At 37.6% G+C, this 21,749-nt stretch overlaps 1 protein-coding gene across 1 annotated transcript in view; it reads left to right on the forward strand.

The window, feature by feature from the left end:
* TCF4 (transcription factor 4) overlaps positions 1-21,749 on the forward strand; it is a 326,213-nt gene that overhangs the window by 153,319 nt on the left and 151,145 nt on the right. The window contains 1 exon segment of the mRNA XM_030566724.1: positions 13,953-14,017. Coding sequence (XP_030422584.1) covers positions 13,953-14,017 — 65 coding nt within the window.

A 21,749-nucleotide genomic window follows, 5' to 3' on the forward strand; every position in this document is an offset into this window, starting at 1 on the left:
TCAAAAAACTGCTTTAGATTGTTTTTAGAAGCCTTTATTTGTTCTAATGATTGTCAGTCTGAAGTTTGTACATGGTAACTAAGACAACAGGGCTTTACAGGCAGAAGGATATAAAAATAGCAATAGAAAATTTTAAACCTATTTTTTAAAGAAAAGACTTCTGAAAAGATTTATGCAAAAGCAAAATACAAATGCATATCATTTTGAGAGAAGAAAGAGGATGGGAGGGGGCTGTCTTTTGTTCCTAAAATGATACAGGCTCAGAAATTCTAAATTAAGACTTCTTACATCAAATAATTCCCAATATTAGTGTGTCTGTTATGCAAGATTTCATAAGGTTATACAATGGGAGTAAATTGGAGCTCATGTACAGCAAACATTCATATTTTAGATATTTGAAGAACAACACCTAATTTGGGGAAAATATATTTATTCCTTTTATAGGGAGAATATTAAATTTAACTCAAGATGGTCCTGAACCAGAATTCCAGACCATATATATCTCCCTGGACTTTCAGAGTGGTAGCTGTGTTAGTCCGTATCAGCAAAAACAACGAGGAGTCCTTGTGGCATCTTAGAGACTAACAAATTTATTTGGGCATAAGCTTTCGTGGGCTAGAACCCACTTCATCAGATGCATCCAAATAAATTCATTAGTCTCTAAAGTGCCACAGGGACTTCTTGTTGTTTTCCCTGGACTTTGGGAACCCACCTACAGAATTTGGCCATGGACCCTATCTATGTATATAAGGGTGATTTAAAGCCATGGATCTGAGCTACTCCATACTTTGGAGTGTTCAAAAATCCAAATCTGTATCTGAAGTTTTCATTCTGAACGCGTCTTAACTAAAGTAGGAAGGTGCATACTGTGTTGGGGTTGGTGGGATTACAGTGCTGCATAACATTAGTTTTGAATAAGCAAGCGTCTTTAAGTTCTTCTTTGACCAGAAGAATAATTACAATTTACATATTTACAAGCCTGTTGAAAATGTCAATAGTGAGCACAGTTTTACTCTCCAGAAATCTTTGAAAAGGCTGAATTCTGCCCTCAGGTACAACAGTATCAATACCATTGACTTCAGTGAAAGTTTCACCCAGGTAAGAGTCTAGTTCAACTACCATTGAAATCAATGGGAGATTTTCCGTTGACTCCAAAGAACAGTAGGTTGGCCCCACATGGAAGGCAGCATTGGTTCATCCTTTATGTGGCCAAGATTTTTATTTGTTTATTTTTTAAAACGAGATATAAAAATGAGTGTTTAAAGTTAGATTCCCAACTTCATTCAGGTCCTTAAATAAGTGCCCTCATGCTCAAAATTCTGTGCATCCTTCAGCGTCCACTGAAATCAGTCAGAGTAATGGATTTGCTGTATTTCTGAATATGAGATTATTCATTTAAGTGCCTAAATACAGATTCAGCTTTAGCTACCTATTTTACAAACTCTTGTGTATTGCCCCCAAATGCTCCCACTGTTGTTACCAAAGGTGCCAGTTGAGAATAGACCTGTTTGTTATTCAGACAGATTAATTTGATAGTTCTGTAGAAACCTCTTTCAGTTCTGCTTACCAATTCAGACTTTCCCCAAGGAATTCGGGACAAATAACAGTTCTTCTATTTAAATTGTATTATTTAAAAATTATTTTTAACGGCAGTTCAATGTAGTTAAAACAATTTTCTCTTTCTTCCATTTCATTGTTTGCAACTGTAAACACTTTGCTTTGGGCAAAACACTAGCTTTGCTACAACAATATTCCCTGGCTTCTAACTGCATATAACTCCATTATAGTCACTCTGCTTGTAATGACACCTCTTTCTAGAACTGAACAATGTCTATCTTTAGATAATGGTGATATAAGAAGAGTAGCGTAGTTACAAAGAAGGTAACTGTGGGTTGTAGGCTAGGAAACCACCATGTGTAGTATGAGTCTTTTATAGCGGGCTAATTCATTGCAATTGAAGTCTTCAGTTAACTCAGTAATTTGATTCTGTTATTGGACAAACCACAGAATAAAAAAAGAAACATGTCAGTTGTGGGCCCACAGCTGTTAAATTTTTCTGATTTAAGAAATGAAACTAGTTATGAACATGTGTATGTTGGTACAGATTCCGCTAAGCATTTGAAGACTGGAGGGATGGCCATTTACTGGCACAGTGAAAATGAAAGGAGTCAAACTTTAAAGATGGAAAAGATCTATTAAGTCTTTTAGTCATTACTCTGGCTGTGCAGGCTGACAATATGGACCCAGTGCTATAAGTATTTTATAATCGCAGAGCTCCCAGTGACTTCGTTAAGATGACTTGCAGGAATGGGCAGCTTTTTTGGTAGTGCCCAGGCTAGTTTTAGGTGAAGCAGATTTCATCCCTTCCCTTGAAAGACTTTTCCACAGCCTCATAGAATGCATTGTCAGAACATTTTTTCTGAAAGTGTCCTTTTCTTAATTTCTCTCTCTCTTGTTTCTGGGTCTTTAACAACTTACTACTAATAATTTTATTATGTTTATTAGTAATAGAAAGGTTCTATACTTAGAAAATCTGTCATCTCAAAGTGACTTATTCAAATCCATCATTTAAAATGTGTATGACCATACGAATAAAGAACAAATAATTCTGATGAATCTCATAAATGCAAAGCCCATTATGGGGCCTTTTAAGGGGTATGCTGAAAGGGAAAGACTACATTTAAAATTTAATAAAAGATAGAGTAAGTCAAAATAAAGTCTATAGTCAAACTCCTTAATTGTGATGCATTTGCTGAGTTTTCCTCTTCCATCGTCGGCCCTGCTCTGATGCCATATGGTCTACCATGGAACATTTAACTTGTCAGATATAATGGATTGTCCTGGAAGCAGATTTTTGCTTTGAGCGCTCGGCTCCTTTCTTGCATTTCACTCTCAGCTTCAGGCTGCAGGATGAAGGATTGTGGTGGAAATGCAAAGAAGAGACACACAGTTGATTCCCCTTAAGAGAGTGACCTATATGCCACAAAATTTTACCGATGTAAAGAGGCATTATCCCTGTTCCTGACCCTAGCAGGCTGCATGTCAGAACCGTTTAAATTTGCCTGGACTTAACAGATTGTGCAAATGTTTCAAAATCAAGTGCTTAGGAATAACAAAAGCTTGTCATTTCAATTTATGCAGTAACAGTGCAGCTCATATTGGCCAAGAGATGAGTATTATTTATTGTGACCTACACGTAACCTAAGCTGCTTGGTTTGTAGACCCTGTGAATTAAGTTCATCTCCCAAGGCTACTGAAATTAAAAAAAAAAAAAAAAAATCTGACATGGAACCTAAATAGCCACTATTCCCTTTTTTGGGGCTGAGGCTAATGTTAAAGGGATCTTTTCTGTGGATGGGCCAGTAGCAGTTAATTATCTTTATACATTTTGCAACTTGTAACTGAAGGCTAAATATTTTTCACCTCCATGCTTACCACACCTATCTGAAATGAAGGATTCTGCCTTCCTTGAAAAATTAGGCTTCATTCTGCAACAGTGAATAAAATATTTTGATTGGTGTGTTCTTAAACATGTGTAGTAATCTTAAAATGGTCCTACACAAACACAAACTTGAGTTAATACACTGGTTTCTGAAATAATCATGAAAAACAGTTGGTGCATTCTTCCACTGGTTAGAATGCAACTTCTCTAAATTAAATAAAATCTGAAAATAATGACATGTCTAATCTTTGTGGGTAATGTATCTGTCTAGGTCTGTAGGTAATTTAAGTATATGAGTGACATCTTGACCTAATTGAAGACAAATGGAGTTCTGCCATTGACTTCAGTAGGGTAAGGATTTAACCCATAGAGAATAATATATGTATAAAACTAACCTGATTTTTTTTTTTAGATCTCAACTCAAAATTCCTTACTCAGGCAAAACTTCCACTGATGAATGGGAGTTTTGCTTGAGTAAAGATGCCATAGTTTGCATTTAGTAGTGAATAATTCTAAGTATTTAAGAGTCTAGAAAGAGGAAGAGAATGCTTTACATAGCAATGAACTTCTTTGTGTATCTATAGAAAACATTTTTAGCTTTCTTTTGATAGTCATTTTTTGTCATTGTTCATCAGACATTGTGCTGATTAGTTTGGGTGAACTGATGTAATGAGCTTGTCTGTATTCTCAGCCCAAGTTGTTATGACTAAAGTGATTTGGAATGTCAGGTCTCAAATGTAAACATCTTAGGGTGTGGATGCCCTCTGCTGGATATTGCAGAATTGAGTATACTGGATACATGGTCATAATATGTTGCAATGTGTATACCAGCTCACTTCTGCTTTTTGCTATATCCTGTAAATTTGTGGTTTGATTCCCCCACCCTTACCCCTTTTAATTTAATCAAAGTTATACAATATATAGCCTTGTCACTAAGGAAATAATACAAGATCAAAATATAATAACTATTAGAAAAATCTTTTTTAAGTTTTTCTTTACCAGGCTGTGTTACAAATAACTGATATTTATATTGAATTGAAGCAAATTATTGCATTTCTAAATCTTAAAATGCTACAACATTATATGTACTTCTGCTAAAAGTGCAAAGAGCACTGAGGGCTGGGAAAATGGAACCAAAAAGAAAATAGAACCAATTTTATATTTGGTTTTGAAATAAAGTAAAATGTGACTAAATAATTCTTTGTGTAGGACCAGTTTGATGGGAGATTCATGTAAGACCTGAGGTAATCTTATAGTCAGACTGCTAAAATGCTAGGTTTTTTTGAGCTTTAATTTTTTTGTTTATAAATTAAGACATAAGCACTGAAAGCACCAGTGACTCCGAAGTTCTCTGTATTTTAACCAGGTAAAATGCTAATGCAGAGGACACACATGTTTATCACTGTGCCTCTTTGAATGGAAGGTATTCCTAAATTGGTGTGCTGTCTTGTTGGATTTATATACTGTTAAAGCTAAAAAAAATGAGATTACAAGACTTGTTTTACTTTTAGGACAAAATACAGCCATCTAGTCAGAATGAGTTTTGTTGATAATGATTAGATGTGGATTTGACCCATCATCCTGAAGATAAGACTTCTAATTGATCTCTTGATCCCTAGCCATGTCCAACATGGTTTGTTTAAGTAACCTTTTAATAAAGGTTTAGATAGGGGAGGTTTACAGTCTAAAGATTTAAAGCCTGTACACACAGGCTGTATGAAGGTTTATTGTCTTCTTGCAGTTCTGCTCCTTTCATGGCCTTAAATATGTATCTGGCTTGTTTTAAAGTGATTCTGTTTTTATGCTTGAGTGAAAACCCAGGTTTCCAGATACATGATAAAAATCTCCTGAGCCATAGTCCCCTAACAAATGATAAGGAATTACACTGGAATATACTGCAATTAAAAAACTATGAGGTTTGTTTAGGATAACAAAATATGCAACATTTACATTCTGCTCTTATGTTTTGCTTAAAAATTCAGGCATTATCACAGGTATTTTTCTTTTTTATTGCATACTCGTATAAACTTTTACCCTTTTTGTTACTTTGATACTCACTCCAATAAGATTCTATGATACTTGCTATTTTGTAAAGATTATTTATTCTTAGGATTGTCTTTTGATATTTGCAAGTGCCAGAGCTGGGTGCTGGTAGGATATAGTGCATGCATTTACTAGCGTTGTCTGCCTCCCTTCAAAATAAAATTGAGTGAAATTCTATGGCCTGTGTTATGGAGGTTTTCAGACTTGATGGTCATCCCTCCCAGCTTTAAAATCTGTGAATCTATGAAAAAAGGAAGGGAATTATGAGTTCAGAGGCATTTTAAATTTAGGAAAGATCTTTATTTAAAAGAAAAATAGCCTTTCACCGTTACACATTGGAGTTTAGTTGAATAGTTGTTCATTAGTGAAACATATTTGGTGACCTGAGATTAGTTTCTGTACAATAAACAGTTTTATGAGGTAAACAAATTTAGAGGTCCATCACACTGAGGTAATAAGATTTCTTTAACCCATGAAATGTAATTTCTTCAAAGTCCATTGGATATCACTAACTGTTTTTGTTTAAACACTTTATTCATGAAAATTCTGTGAGTCTATTACATATGTATTCTGCTCCTAGTCAGTGAATGTACTGGATACAAAACATGTTTCATTGCTCATTACTTGCATATTTCTATTACTGTTAAGAAATGATAATACTATCCTATGCACTGATTCAGGGCCTTATCCTGCAAGGTGTTGAAAACCTGCTGCAAAGTGCTGAGCAACCTCAGCTCTCACTGAAATCAGTGGGAGCTGGAGGGTACTCACCTCTCGCAAGATCAGACCCATAATATATAGTGGTTGTATAGCAATATATTATCAAGGCAAGTAGTAACTCTCAATGGCACGAGTAAATGGTTTTATTCCCACAAACTCAAAAGATCTGAAAGAATGAGCATTCTCAAGGAATAAAGTACCGTTTTATATAAAAAAGTAGCACAAACTGGCCCATAGTACATTGTCAGCAGTTACTTATTGTTACTGTTTTAAGTGCCAACTTTTCAAGACTTTTTCATTTAAAAAGCATACTAACAAAAAGCCATGCTGTTATGTACTGTAGTAGATGGGTAGATTACGGAGATGGGATGTGTAAACAGCTTGCCTCAGTCTTTTGATTTGGGATCAATATTTTATGACTCTGCGGGCACTGCCCCCGCAGCTGCCATTGGCCATGATTCCTGGCCAATGAGAGCTGCTGAGCCAGCGATCCGGGCAGAGGCAGCGCTCAGAGCTGCCTGGCCATGCCTCCACCTCGCAGCTGTGCAAGGGGGATGTCACTGCTTCCGGGGAGCCCTCCAGGAAAGCGCCACCCCATCCCATGCCCTCACCCCATCCCATGCCCCAACTCTCTTGCCTCACCCCATCCCATGCCCCAACCCCCGCCCCTCCCACACCCAAACTCTGCTGCTTCTGTGGGAGGGGTCACAGGGTGGGGTGCAGTGCCCTGAGACTGCCCCAGCAGCGGCTGGTGCGATTGGCACAGGGGCTGCCTGAGCTGTCCCTGAGCCAGGCGCACCAGCCGCTGCGGAAGTCATGGAGGTCACGGAATCCGTGACTTGTATGATCTCACAACAAATTCGCAGCCTTAACCAGTGCCCCATTGTGCTACACACTGCATAAACACAGAATAAATATTAGACCCTAGTGAAACTTGCTTAGGTATGCAATCTTGAGCAGGAGGCATTTGTGGGGCCCACATCCTTGCTACATTTTCATTTGGCTTTGACAGCATAAAGAGTTCATTCCTTTGATTCTTTACACATCTCTTTATCCCACAACTTGCAACTCTATCCCTGCAATGTAACCAGTGGGCAATAGGGGGTGCATTAGGACTGAACAAGTGTAACCTGGTAATGCATGTGGAGTAGCCCCTTGGCTACTGCCTGGTCCTTGGGATATGCAAGAAATAGACTTACCTATTTAAGAAAAAAATCAAGATCAATGAGTTGAATTAGTGATGAAATGTCACTTTAACTATGAATTTCCTTGCTTTAGGTTGTTTGTCAGTATATTAATGTTATTTTAGTGTAGGTTTTTAGAATTTAATTTCCTTTATATTTTGATGGTACTATTTAAAAAATATATAATCTCCAATTGCATTGGCATCGTAAGTCTCTAGGAACCACTACTGTTTGTTGCATGTCAATGTAAGTGCAAAAAGCCTCTTTCATTTAAAACAAAAGAAAACAAAATGTTCTCCCACTAATATCATGTAAACATCTCTGGCACATTTTAACTGGGTTTGATGCCATTACAATTATTGGAATTACTACTTCACTTTTTGTGGGCCGTTCTTTAGATCTGATTCAGCGTCACATATCGTTGTTTGTATTGCACAAATTTAGCTTAAAATCTGCAGGATTTTTCTTGTTGTCAGTAATTCACATGTAATACAAAGAATGAAATAGCTCATTGACATGATACTTCCATTACCATTGGATACGATTGTAGTGTAAATCATGCTATGCAAAACCCCATTGAAATAAAAGGGATATTATGCATTATGCTTTCTTGACATAAAAGTATGAGAGAACCATAGATAGCCCCAAATCCTGTGCCCAGCCAGACTAACTGGGTTGGATGTCTGTGTGCAGGCAGAAGGAAGAAGAATTTTACCTCTGCTTCAGAACACTGTGGCATGTCTATGCTGCAGCAGGGAGCCTGTCAGCCTGTGTAGACATACTCAGCTAGCTAGACTCAGGCAAACATGCTAAAAATAGCCTTGTAGATGCTCAGGCAATGTCTTGGGCTCTCAAGCCCACCTGGTTTCTGGGGGCTGGGCTTGGGTGGGTAGCCCAAGCTATGGCCCAAGCTGCAACATCTGTACTGCTATTTTTAGCCCACTAGGTTTAGCTGAGCTAGCAGTAGTCTGTCTATCCAGGCTGGGAGGCTCACTCACAGCAGCAGTTCAGACGTACTCTAATAGAGCTGAGCTACAGATATTGTTAAAGCTCAGTAGCCTCTTGGGTCCTTCTGCACTTGCTCCATGGTGGACAATGGCTATTGAATCTGTTTGGCAGCAAGTCTACCTACTCTGCCCTCTCTCCCTGCACAGGACTAGTCTCCAATATACACAATATGCACACCTGTTCTGGCTCCTCGACTCCTGCAATGCACTGCACCCTTTCCACCATTCCAAAATATAATGAGCAGCATGATAAGAAAGCCAAAACAGTATGAAAAGTAGCTGTTGCACAAAAGTAATAGCAACTGTTCAAACGTGAAAGGGGCTGGTTGAATCCCCCCCCCCAAGTCCCCAGCATATAATGAAGGGTGGAGTTGTTCTGTTTTTGCTTTCTTACAGGAAAAGATGTTAAGGCTAAGAACTTGTATTTTAAATTTAGTCTGATTGAAAATTTGAGTAATTTTAATTTATAATCTCTAATAATCAAAATGAAAATCCTGACAGATGGAAACACTGCTATTGTGAACTGTTGTGCAGTGTTGCTTGTGCTGTCCAGTAGGTGCTGCATTCCAGCCCAGTGGTGGCTACACATTAGTGGTGAGTTAAATGATTCTTGGTGTCTATCTATATAAGGGCCAGTCCTGCATTTCCTGTGCACCAAAACTCCAACAGACATCAGGGAAGTATAGAAGTATGTGGGGAATATAGAGTCAGGCCAAAAATCACATGATCCTAATAATGCTGTAAATTAAACCTTATTATTTGTATATTAATAACATATTAATAACATTGTGCATTGTATATTGACTAAATATGAAACTATATGTAAACTTGAGAAAAAAGTTTTCCATTCCAAACCCCTCTTGAGTTGCTCATAACTTTCTCCAAAATATACTTTAGGTTTGACATGTATCATGCTTGGTGATTTTTCCCTCTCCTTAATTTGTCATTCTCCTTGGGTGGACCAATCAGCCCATTCTTGAGATGCTCTTGAGACACCCTTTCTTCTGTGGCTGGTGAATGCAGAATACAGGAAGAGGAGACAAACATCAGATTCCAAAAAATGTGAGAAAATACATCATGATGAAATAAGAAGTGGATCTGAACCAAAACCTGAGATCTGAATAGCCCTAAATTCTGAGCTGTTCAAATTCCAACTCAACTCAAATCACATTTTTTAACTGGCCTTCTCTTTTTCATGGACTGAAGCAAAACCAGAATCTAAATATGAAATCTCAGAGTGTTGGAAATCTGGATCTCAATTTTACTGCTTTAGCTCATCTCTAGAAAAATCTGTCAGACATGAAATCAACATAAACATTGAACTTCAATCATCTATAACAATAGCTGTACTTCCTTTTTCCTTAGCAGATGGAAAGAGTTGCCTCATGTCTCCTTATTCTGCATGCCAAAGACAAGGTGCCCTATCTCTCAGGGCAAAGGAAAATATAGTGGAGAATTAGATGACTTGCATTTATGCTTTGGAAGTTGCTTAAATTTTCTACTTAATTTGATTAATTTTTCAAAGTGCACCATGGAGAGGCAAGTGGCTTCTTTATTGATTGATTGTTAATCCTATGCTGCTGTCTTTCTTACAGTAAAACTAAAATGCTAGCAAGTGTAGTTTAAGCAATCATTTAGTTCAGTTTAGATAAGCAATATTTTTGTTTCTTGGGAGTGTTTATAGAGTATAAAACTGCAGATTCAATGTTTTTGTCAGAAAAGAGGAGCTGCATGTTCTTCATTCTTTGTTTATAGTTAGTTTGATTGGCATACATTGTGTCAATTAATTGAAAAGATTTTTTTTAAATTACTTCTGTTAATAATAAAGATGCTTTCTATACATTATTTTAAGGACACGGCATGCATCAAAGTTATTTAACACTCTGTTGTAGGTCAGCTACATTTATGAAGCTTTGATTCAATTGTCAGAACATAAAGCCACATAAGGATATATCTTTTGTTACATGTGCTCGGTGCTAGAAACAGTTGGCACATTTTAACATTTGGTCCTCTAGGTATAAAAATTAATCAAATGTCTGACAAGATTTTTTCTTGGTCTGTATTTCAAGCCCCCCACCCCCTTTGCTTAACAGCAAATATTACTAACGGGTACTTTTAGTTTTTAAATTATGGACATCAGTACTCCATGCAGTAAAAGACTTGAGCGATTAATGCTACCCTTATGCCTCTTTTGAGTAGTTTTAGCCATGGGGCTTGGCACTGCCACCATTGTCTTTGTGCCAAAAAATATCCGCAGCGGCTGCCGCATTCTAGTACTAGAGGGTTGTCTCGAAAATTCCGCAGTGAATGCGTCGGGTTTCTACATCACTGTAGACACTCTTTTAAAACATTTTTTTTTAAAAATAATCTTTAGCTTTTACAAACCTTAGTTAGAAAAAACACACCACACACTGTTGTGTTAGGGTGACTAAAAACGATACGTAGCGTACAGTAAATAGAGAAATTCAGGAGAAGCTTTTGTATTTGTGAGCACAAATAGTTACTTTAAGAGCCTACTCTAACATATTATCAGCACTCTTGCAAATTTTATTATCTGAAACAAATGTGCCAGTGAATTTTAAGCAGAAAATCAACATCAAGACTGTAGCTAATTTTAAATGGACAGTTTATACAAAAGATATTTTTCCTACAAAATGAAGTGTCATTACAAAAAAAAATGTTAATTTCATAATTACAATTGATCGTGAATGTGTGTGTGTGTATATATATATATATATTTAAATGGTTTTTTGATTTTCTCAAAAATTGTGGTTTTGTTCTTAATAGAGAAGCAGATTTCTAGTTGTATTTGGGAACAACAACAAAAAAAAGATGTAATAAAGTTAAGGGCTTACACTATCAGAATGAAATGTTTTCACTCATGATCTCCAAAGCTATCTGTTTGGTGGTAAAAGTGGATGCTACAGATGAAATCTTTACAAGGAGCATAATCCTTAACAAAAAAAAAAAAAAGTCAATCTCCTGCTGGCTGCTGTGCTGCTTTGGTACCTCACAGACTTCGACAGAGTCCTGGACGAGTGCCCATTGATGTCATGGAAACACTCAAATTACTGAGAATGATTCATGTCTATGCTGTTCTCTTATCCTCCCCCACACAAATAGAAGTAGATTTTTAACCCTGACAACTTGTAATTTGCAGTGGGTTTATTTTTATATCTGGATAAATATTTTTTAACAACTGAAATTAAAATGAGGCAGCTTGTATCTGATATGATAGTAAAGACGACGACTGATACCCATGCAACAAATGAGAATTGCTTTCAGAGTTTCTTGTATTGTGGCTTGTACTTAGCTTGTACATACACACACACACTCTCACACTCACACACACACCATCATTCCTTTTCAGTCCTTAGCATTTTTTGTTTGTACTGACTTTCTGACTTTAAAACAAGTAGCCCTATTGGGGCGATGTGAAGTAACACACATAACTCCAGACACATATCGGCAAGATGTTTTCTCGGTACTAGCTCCAGGATTCAAGATTAGAATTTGATTGTCATTTCAGTATTGTGTGGGGTTTTTTTTTGTTTTTGTTTTTTGTTTTTTAGGCTTCCTCTGCACTGAATTTGTGAGGGATAACAAAATAGATGTTTTGCCCCTTTTTTATTACCAAACAGAAGTCGTTTTGGAAGTTACTAAATATATGCAAACAAATTCTGCATATTGTTGGTTAATTTTTGTGAAATAATGAATTTATTTAAAAAACTAGCCACAAAAATTCTTAAATTTTTATGCAACATTTTTATGCTTTTATTTTTCACTCCAGGGACTAAAGAAAGAATAGGGTATGATTACTTTATCCCAAATGTCTCTTACAGGCCAGTCCTCATCAATAATATTTCTCAAGAGATATAGTAGCTTTATATATTAAAATAAAAACAGCTGACAAAATGGGATAAAGTATGTATAGGATAATTTTAAGAACCATTAAAACGTACTGCATAAATTTTCTGTGTAATAATCTGACACAACATAGGTATTATCTCTATAAAAATCAGATCATACTAGAAAAACTGCTAAATTATGTCTTGTTCAATTGACTGAAAATGAGATTTAGTAATATTTTAGACTGCCATTCAACACTTGTCTTCAAGAAACACAATTTTGTCTTCTTAATCCACTTGTTCTTTTGTTCCCCAACACAAAATTCTGACAAAACTACAAGCTTTACTTGATCAATGGGTATGTTTGTTATTACTATAGCATAATGTTTCCAAATAAAGTAACATTTTTGTCAGGAAACTATTTTGTAATGAATGTGTCCTTGGTAGTGATACTAAATAAATGATTCACTTTGAATTGGTAATATAGTGTGTATAGCCAGTTATTACAATTTATTATGCGTTTGATTGGGAAACAATCCAAACCTTAGATCTGGGTTCCCAGGTGTTGTTGACATTGATATAAGTTGCATGTGTAACATCTGGCCCCTAGTAGCAAGTATTGTATGTGACATTTTATATGTTCCTATCTGTAATAAGAGCTTCAGAATTATCAACAATGCCCTTAGTGATCTTTGATTTATTCTTGTACATTTTGTCTGATAATCATCCTACCATCCCCCCGTCATTATCCTCACCAACTCACGGGCCCTTTATGCTAGTATGTTTTGTATCAACCTTCCTGATTGTTCTTTGTTCCACTTGGACATTGTTTAGTGATATCCAGCTACAACTTAAGTGTTCTGCAGCAACTGTCTCTGTCCTGATCAATTTTGTTCAAGACCAGTCTTCCAGTTTATAAAGGATCTTTATTTTACTTTTAAATATGTCATACCTGTAGCCAGTGCTGTAGCTCGGCTATTGGATCTGTGTTTTAAAGGCCCACTGAAAAAAAATTAGGTACTTAGGATTGGCATAGAGGCTTGGCAGTCACTGGGCCTCTGTTCAAGTCCCAGCACTGCTGGTGCAGTTGGAACTTTGGTGGAGAATGGCAACTTTCCAACCAAATTTCTGTTTCCCAGGTGTAAATTCCATCATCACGTTGATCATGAGGGAATTTACTCTTGGGAAAGAGAGTAAAAAACAGAATCCTGAACAGTTTCTTTGTTAAGTTTGCCATCTGGAGAGCCTATGATTGATTAGGTCTGCCCTCACCAGTGAGTGTCAGTGTAATCAATGGGAATTACTATGTGGGGGTCACAAGATAGGTAGCCTGCCTGCTGTGTAAATAAAAAAAAAAAAGTTGTTCAGCTTGTGAGTGAGAGATGGGGAACAAAAAAAGAGGGTACCACTGATGCAGGGGTGAGAAGTCTATTTGTTTCTACAAAGAAATGGTAGAATCCCTTTAAATTACAGTTTTACAATGTGTGTGGAGCAGTATGACTAAGAATAGGAAGCTTATTTCCACGTAATCACACTCAGAATAAAGTGTTAATCCCTTTCTGTTGCCTACATACAGTATGTGGTCAGAAGTGCCTGTTTTACTTATGTAAACACTGATATGGATATGTAGGTTAATTTCATATGAAATATCTAGAGAAGATATATACATTTTGTGACATTTACACACCTATTTATTTTTTATTGACAGGTAAAACTGAAAGGGGGTCATATTCATCATATGGAAGAGACTCAAATTTACAGGGTTGCCACCAGGTAAGTGGTAATCTGTGCAGTGGAAAGGTAGTGATAAATAGCCTGATAAATTAGCTTTGTTCTGTAAAGTTGATTATCTGTTTTAGAGCTTGTCTCCATGATACACGAAGCTGTTTGCAAACAGATATTTCTCAAAAATAATCTTTATCTGCAAATGTGTGTAATACAACTTCTGTCTGAGCTGTTTTAGTGGAGATACAGTTACTGGTTTCTATTAGTATTTAAGTCAACCTACTAGTATCTCTTAGGCCATTTTCAACTATTGATTACTGTCCTTTGAAACAATGTTGTACTGTTTCAGCATAACAGTTCCTTCCTAATGGCACAATTTAAGACATTATAAAAGTGGAAACACACTGCAGAGCATGTGTCAAACCCTGGTTTTGGATGGCTATTGCAATAAATTATAGTTTTCACAGAGTCTGTATGATGTTGTGTGAAAACAGGGTTGTACTGAGGGATAAAAATGTCTGTGAAAATATGATTTGTTGTCCCTTTTTGTTTCTGAATTGTTTTTGGCTGGAAGTCAAGGCCAGCAGGCTAACAGCAAAGCCGTCTCAAGGGAAGCATGCGTGAGCTAGAAAAATAAGAGTAGTTTAATTAAATAATAAAATGCCAATGTAATACAAAGGTATAGCATGTGTGTGTTTGTGCCTGTGTGCACTCTGCATTTGCATATTTTTAACTCTCCAGAGAGAGTCTGAGTCTAAAAATACTATCAATAGCCAAAAGTCTAAGCTTTGTTTCAAGACAATTGATTTTTTAAAAAGATGCTTTCGTTTTAATTTCAGTAGCAGTATTAATCACATGTTTAAATTCATTTTGTTTTCTGAACAGTGCTAAGCTTCCTTTCCTTTTTATAAGTGCGCTGGTTTCTTACTTTGGAAAAGTATTGAAAGAAGTTAATAACCTTTTTTAAAATTCAAAGCTTTCTACTTTTTTAATTCTGCCACACACACAAAAAGCATATTATTTCCCTAATGGAAAAGGGAATACTTGCTCCCTTCATATGGCCATGTTCTTTAATAATTCTTTAATAATACAGGAAACAAAATATTTTAAATTAAAGAGAAACATGTTTAATTTAGCATAGAAAAAGGTAAGCAGCCCCAGTAATTAAATAGAATTCTGCCTTCAAAGTGCACACACATATCTTTAGTATATCTTGTAAAGCTGACATTCCACTCCCATCCCTACATCTGTTAGCTATTTCAAGTTTTGACTCTCCTGCATACTCAGATATGCCATCAACTCCATCCAGTTCCGCAGCTAAAGATTTGTTGAGATGAGACCAACTGTGGCTGGGTCAGGGACTGAGTACTGCACATGTTATAAAGCGCAGTTCATCCCAGTTTATTTGGAAAGAATTCCACAGGAAAGAAATTTGCAGCCATTCCAGTGCAACGGAAATATCTTTGGAATGTGAGTGCAAATGTTCAGTGCAGATAGCTTGGGCAAGGAGCCTCTCAGTGCTATGTCTAGTGTAAAGCTTTCAATTCCTGTAGAAGGTCTGTTCCGAGGTATCTGGTTTCGGAGGGCCAAGGCAGAGGTCATTAGAATTTTGGGGAGAAGGAGGCTGACAGCATGCCTCCCTTTTGCAGATGGTGATTGAACAGGCTATTTTCAGTGGGGGCCCCTTTTGTTGGCCAATGAGACAATAGTCTTGCTTGTCCCTGCTTCTTTTCTTACTGATAGGAATTGGCATGATTCCTTACAGCCATCAAGATTTCCTCTGCTGAGTAAGAGGCCTCTTCACTTGTGAAATCATCATTCAAATTGGTTGAGTTTTTCAATGCTTTATGTACAAAATAGTGTATACTAAATTGGAAAGGGATAATTAGGGAATACTTTTTTCCTTGTTTAAAGAAAAACTATAACATTTTAAATACTACACAGAGCAGACAGAAAGAATAGGGATTCCTCCTCATACATGTTTACCAATCCAACCATGAACATATACGCATATTTATACACTTACCTGCAAATACCTATTTGATTATGGACACTACTATAGAAAAAAAAAATCTGAGCCTTAATGTATTTGAAATAAATTACAGAATTATTGAAGTTCTCACAAATGTAGATAAATGCAGAAAATTTTAGGGTAAAACTTGTAATTCCATCATTATCTCAATTCCATAACTGTTAGTTCTATATTCATTTTAGGATCCAGTTCAATATAGTCCTTCTTCTTTTAAAATCCCTTCATACTTAGACCTGGTGATCTGATCACGTGCTTTCTCTGTCCATATTGTCTTACCACTCTTGGTGCAAGAGTCTTCTTCACAGCCCTAGCCACCTAGAATTACCTTCCTGTTTCTTTCCTTCTCACTAACTCTCTGTATCATTTCAACTCTCATCTGAAAAGGTACATTTTTTCTTTGATTATACTTTTTAATTTCTCTTACACTCTGTTATTATTGAGCTCTATCTCACAGTACTTATAGTAATGTGAGAAATATTTTAGGGCTCTAGAAAGACACAATACCAAAAAAAGTTGTGTCATGTCTCAGTCTTCCTTAATACCCTGTATGAAGAGTTGTGCTGCAATCCCTATATTCACTGAATGGGGTTATTAACTGAAGTCCTAATGGATCGTGGGACCAATCGGGCTTACTTGGAGTTAAATTAACATGAACATCAGTTCCATCCTTGTTAATTAGTTTAACTGCAACCTTAAGACGATGTTCTGGAAATGTGTAGAGACTGAATACAAAAAGGATTCAGCTAGATTGTTACCATGCTAGTCTTTTGTAGTACCCACTGTTCCTTAGGTTTCTCACTTGTAAGAATTTGACCTGAGCTCAACAAATATGGGGAAAAAACATTACAAGAATCAGGCCAAGTATGGGAATTCCAAACATGGATAGAGGTCATGCAAGGTGATAAGGAGAGCAGGTAAAGTAAATCTCCAGTGCTCAAACAGGAAGGAGAAAAATATCTACCCTCTGATAGAATCCTGTCAGGTACAAGAATGACAGTTGGTTAATCTTAAGGATAGACCATTAGATTTAGGCTTTCAGATAACAGAACTGTTAGGGTTCCCTCTCCACACTAAACTCTAGTGTAAAAATGTGGGGACCCAGATTTCCCCTCTAGGCAAAACTTTAGAGATACAAAAACAGGGATAAACCTCCCTCTTAGCACAGGGAAAATTCACAAGCTAAAACAAAAGATAATCTAATGCATTTCCTTCCTATTACTTACAATTTGTAATCTTAGAGGCCTTTAGTTCAGGTATGGCTTTGGAAAATGTATTTGCCCTGCCCTGATTCCTCACTGACCTGGAGAGAACACAAAGGAACACAAAATAAAAAACTTTCCCCCACAGATTTGAAAGTATCTTCTCCCCTCATTGGTCCTTTTGGTCAGGTGCCAACCAGGTTACTTGAGCTTCTTAACCCTTTACAGGTAAAGGAGAGATTTTATGTTACCCTTAGCTGTATGTTTATGACAAGAACTATCAGGAACCATTAAAGTATCAAAAGTTAAGGACTAGGAGCAATCTAGAAACCTACTGGAAGCTTTCAGGGATGTGTTTTTGTTCTTATTGGGAAGATGTCATTTACTGTCCCTTCACATCTAAGGTAAAACCTGAATACCAGAGACAGTTTGGGAGTAATAGCACACACAGTACAGCACATGCTAAAGCTTGGGTTTATCACCAAATCCTGAGTGACTGGTACCATCACACACCCCTTCTTGCTAAACCTAAGAGGAGTGTGCAGATTTGTGTTGACTTACGATTCATATCTAGAGTTCTGTATAGGCGAGTTCCTGGACCAAGTAGGATAGCAACATTAGACTTGCTATCCTATTAATTTTGTCTTAAAGAAAACTTTCTCCACCTTAACATCCGCAGCAAAGGCCTGGACTCTCCATTCCTTCACCTAATTGACATTAGTGAGATGTAAACTCTACCACACAGTACCCTATTTACCTCAAGGAGATTTTAATGTCAAAGACTGGGACCTACTCCTGCTGCCATTGAAGACAAAGCAAAACTTCCATTGACTACAATGGGAACAGAAACAGCAGGTCCCTTATGGGAATCATTCAGTTCCATTAAAGATGAAAAATCTATGAAACTAGCATGATAGCGACCAAGACACTTTTCTTGGAATCCCAGCTCCACTGAAACATCCATTGTCTTAATACTGTCCTGCTTACCATTTCCATCAAATGGGGATTTTTAGTATGTTGGTATAAGGAGAGGTTATAGAATTTATTTGTCTAACAGTAATGCTTCTTGTTTTTCGGCTAATGTTTCATACAAAGTAGAACAATACACGTGGTTCCTGACCCAAAGTGTTTAGTCTAAATCAGCTCTTCATAATCTCAGTTTAAACAGCTGCAGGTATAAAAGAGTTATGTGAAATGATTGAGACGTAGAATCAAATCTTAAAAATAGTTTGTTTTGTCAACAGCTCTAGTAAGAGGGCTTCACTTCACTGTGCTGACACTGATATGTCTCCAGAGGAAACAGAAGCGTGTTCTAGTGGGCCTATGAATCAGGATATCTGGGTTCTGTTTGTGGCTGCCACCAATTTACTGTATGACCATAGATGAATCATTTAATCATTTTGTGCCTCAGCTTCCCATCTGTCAGTTGAGGATGGGATGTTTTCTTAATTCAACAATATTTACAAAACACTGAGATCCTTCGATGGAAGGTCCTGTGGATGTGCAAAATATTATCATTAGACTCATAGTATCGTATGCTGTGTACAGTAGTATGGATCCATTAATCAGCTGATAGTTGATGTGACTGACTATTACGTTTATGTCAGTGGTGATTTGTGAATAGTCTGGAGCCACTGAGATGTGATAAGCAAAAGTTAATAAAAAATCATGAATGAAGAAAGAGCAGTTAAAGCACTAATGTAAAAACAGTCTGGTATTTTCAGAATTACCTCCTAAATTTCTGAAGTAGCATATGGATTGTAGCAGCATGACTCCTACAGGCATTAATGGAAGTCACAGTGCTTTGAAAATTTAGGGCTGTCTTTTAGCAGATGCACAGTCGCCGATATTCAGTTTTTAACACTTTTAATTAAAAATAAAACAATCCAAAGGTGACATGTTGTAATTACTAGCTCTTTGGGGAAAAGAGGATGGCAAATTCTGGCCTTGAATGTGCTGCTCTCTTTGATGTTTATGAAATGCTCAGTGAAGCCATTGGAGACTCACCCACCTCTGAGAACTGAAACGGGTTCTGGTAAAATTTTGTATAGTTGGAATACAAGATAAAATGCCAAATTAGCCTATTTCTCCTTTTTATTCTCCTCTAACTTAAAAGTTTCAAACTAATTATAACTAAATTGAATCCAAAATGAGAACATATCTGCCAAGCTTCAGCTTGTTGCAAGATTTTGTGGCAGAGAAAAAAGTTTATAAATGGTAAGTCTGACAGGGCATGAAGGTGAACAGAAATGACCTCTCCTTCAGGGTCAGTACAAATGAACATTATTGGAAGCGTTTCACCATAAAACAGCTTCTTCCTTTTTACTGTTTTTCTGAGTACCAAAGGACAGGCCTACAACACCTAAACTTTCTGCTTGTTGAGACATTCCAGCTTCACCAAGATGATTACATTAGTAGCACTTGAAATCAGCACCAGAATCCTGATCAAAAAGTAGCAAATGCGGAAGTCCTGAAAAGTGAGATGCAAGCAGCCTTTTTTAGTTCCCTCCCCTGTTCTCAGGCCTTTGTCCCTATGCACAGACTCCGTCTTTCTCCGCGCATACAATTTTGCTTTGATCTGTCAGTACAGGTCCCCACACTTGGGATTTGCCTGCAGAAATCCACACAGTCCAGAACCTTCCAGAAATCTCTGACTGTTGGTGGGGCAATTCTCCTGTGCCTGAAGCCATGGAATGCTCCCTGTGAGGCTGTTACATGGACCTGTGCCCTCCCTCCCCTCCTGCCCCCCAATTTTTTCCAGTTGCCAAGCAGCAAGTCAGAACTTGTTCTCCACTTTATTGAATAGCTCATAATGCTCATGATAGCTAGAGTGGACTTCCAGGTGGTGCGGGAAGGTAGGAAGGAGAGGAAACTATGTACGGCTGAAAGTCCACTCCTTTTGCCGCCTGTTGTATCTCACTGACAGGAGGTGAAGATGGGGCAGAGGAGTGAGTGCAGGCAAGGATAGAAGGGAGAGGTTTGGGTGGTAATGGATGCAGGGTAGAGAACCCGGTGCAAAGCAGAGCAGAGTAGAAACTGAAAGGGACAGAACAGGTGGAGTCTAAAATCAGGGCAGACAGATTGTGGGGAGGCTGATGTGGAAGCAGGGGCAGTGCAGGAGGTTCACTCACCTCCTGCCCTCCCCAGCCTTTTCCAGATTCATTTTTGCCCTCAGGCTGTCTCCAACTTCCCAGGTCTGCCTTGTTTTCCCAACTCCTCCCCCTGCTATGCTGGTTGCCTCAGCTGGCCCTACTTTCCTTATCCCCCTCCACTCCCTGCACTTTGCTTTTGAGATATGCAAAAGATAAGGGGACAGATGCAGAGGATGAAATAGTGTCTTCTCACATCGATGAGACCATATCACATTGGGAACTACATAAAACTTTTGCTACCTGAATCTCCGCTACCATGAACACTGTACCCCCAAATCACTGTCCCAACTTCTCCAGATCTCATTTCCTCACCACCACAAGATTGTATATTCAGTCCATTTTGGAGGCTGAGTAGCTAGCAAATATGTATTTCCCTACTGATTGCATAGTGTGGGAGCTGGACAGCAGGAAGCTTCTTTTGAATTTCCTCTATATTACCTGCATAGGGGATCTGATCCTCACTGACAAGGCTTCTGAAACTGGACTTGTGTGGAGGTGCACAAAGACACTGCTCTCCTCTATTGTGCATATGACTGTGTGTGGGAAGGGAAAAACATGTTTTCTCCTCCACAGTGGCCTCATAAATACATCCATTGCAAGCTCTCTTTGGCCCTTTAGGTCATTCCTGTGCAACAGAGTTCTATGACAGTGTGTTTGCATCCCTCCTAGCGTTTTACCAAATAGACCCAACACAGCCTTTTAAATAAAAAATAAAATTGTTGCATCCTCAGCATAACAGTAAATGTATGGAATGTGCTTATAAAAATACCAAAATATTGCTAGCACTCTTTAAAGCAAATATTCTAGAAGTGAAGTGCATATTTGTGGGAAATTTTTAGTGTTAAACACATATAGAGTAATTCAGCCCAGCGGTTTGACCCCCTATGCCTTTGTATCCAATGAGTGTGCAAATTCTTGCATAATAAGCAGTGTTCTCATGCGGACGAGGAAATGAAGTAGCAATGCTATTTGCCTGTTTCTTCAAGTGTAAGTACTGAGACTTCTCTTTTCCACTGTGACTTATGTAATTGTTTCAACATTTCTAATAATTTGTAAGGAACCATTAACATAGGAGGAGGGAGGCCATAGGGGAATTTTTTATGTGATGCCTACTTTTAAGAGTGTTTTCTTTAGTTTGCCCTCCCGTGTGAGATTTAGACAGATGCATATTGTAAAGCAGATTTCTGTTTTAAGTCACTAAAGAATTATTCTGTCTATTATTAGAACGTTATCTCTGATACCATTACACAGGGGCTTCATGCATCCAAAGACCCCACAAATGCATGCCTGAATCTTGTCCATGCATTCCAATGCCTTTTCTTTCCCCTGAATTGGTCAGGAGGTGTTTGCAGCATCTTGTGAGTTGCTATTGTTTTGTTTTGTTTGTTTGGTTTGGT

The sequence above is a fragment of the Gopherus evgoodei genome, chromosome 6 (genome assembly GCF_007399415.2).
Source record: "Gopherus evgoodei ecotype Sinaloan lineage chromosome 6, rGopEvg1_v1.p, whole genome shotgun sequence".
Taxonomy (NCBI): Eukaryota; Metazoa; Chordata; order Testudines; family Testudinidae; genus Gopherus; species Gopherus evgoodei.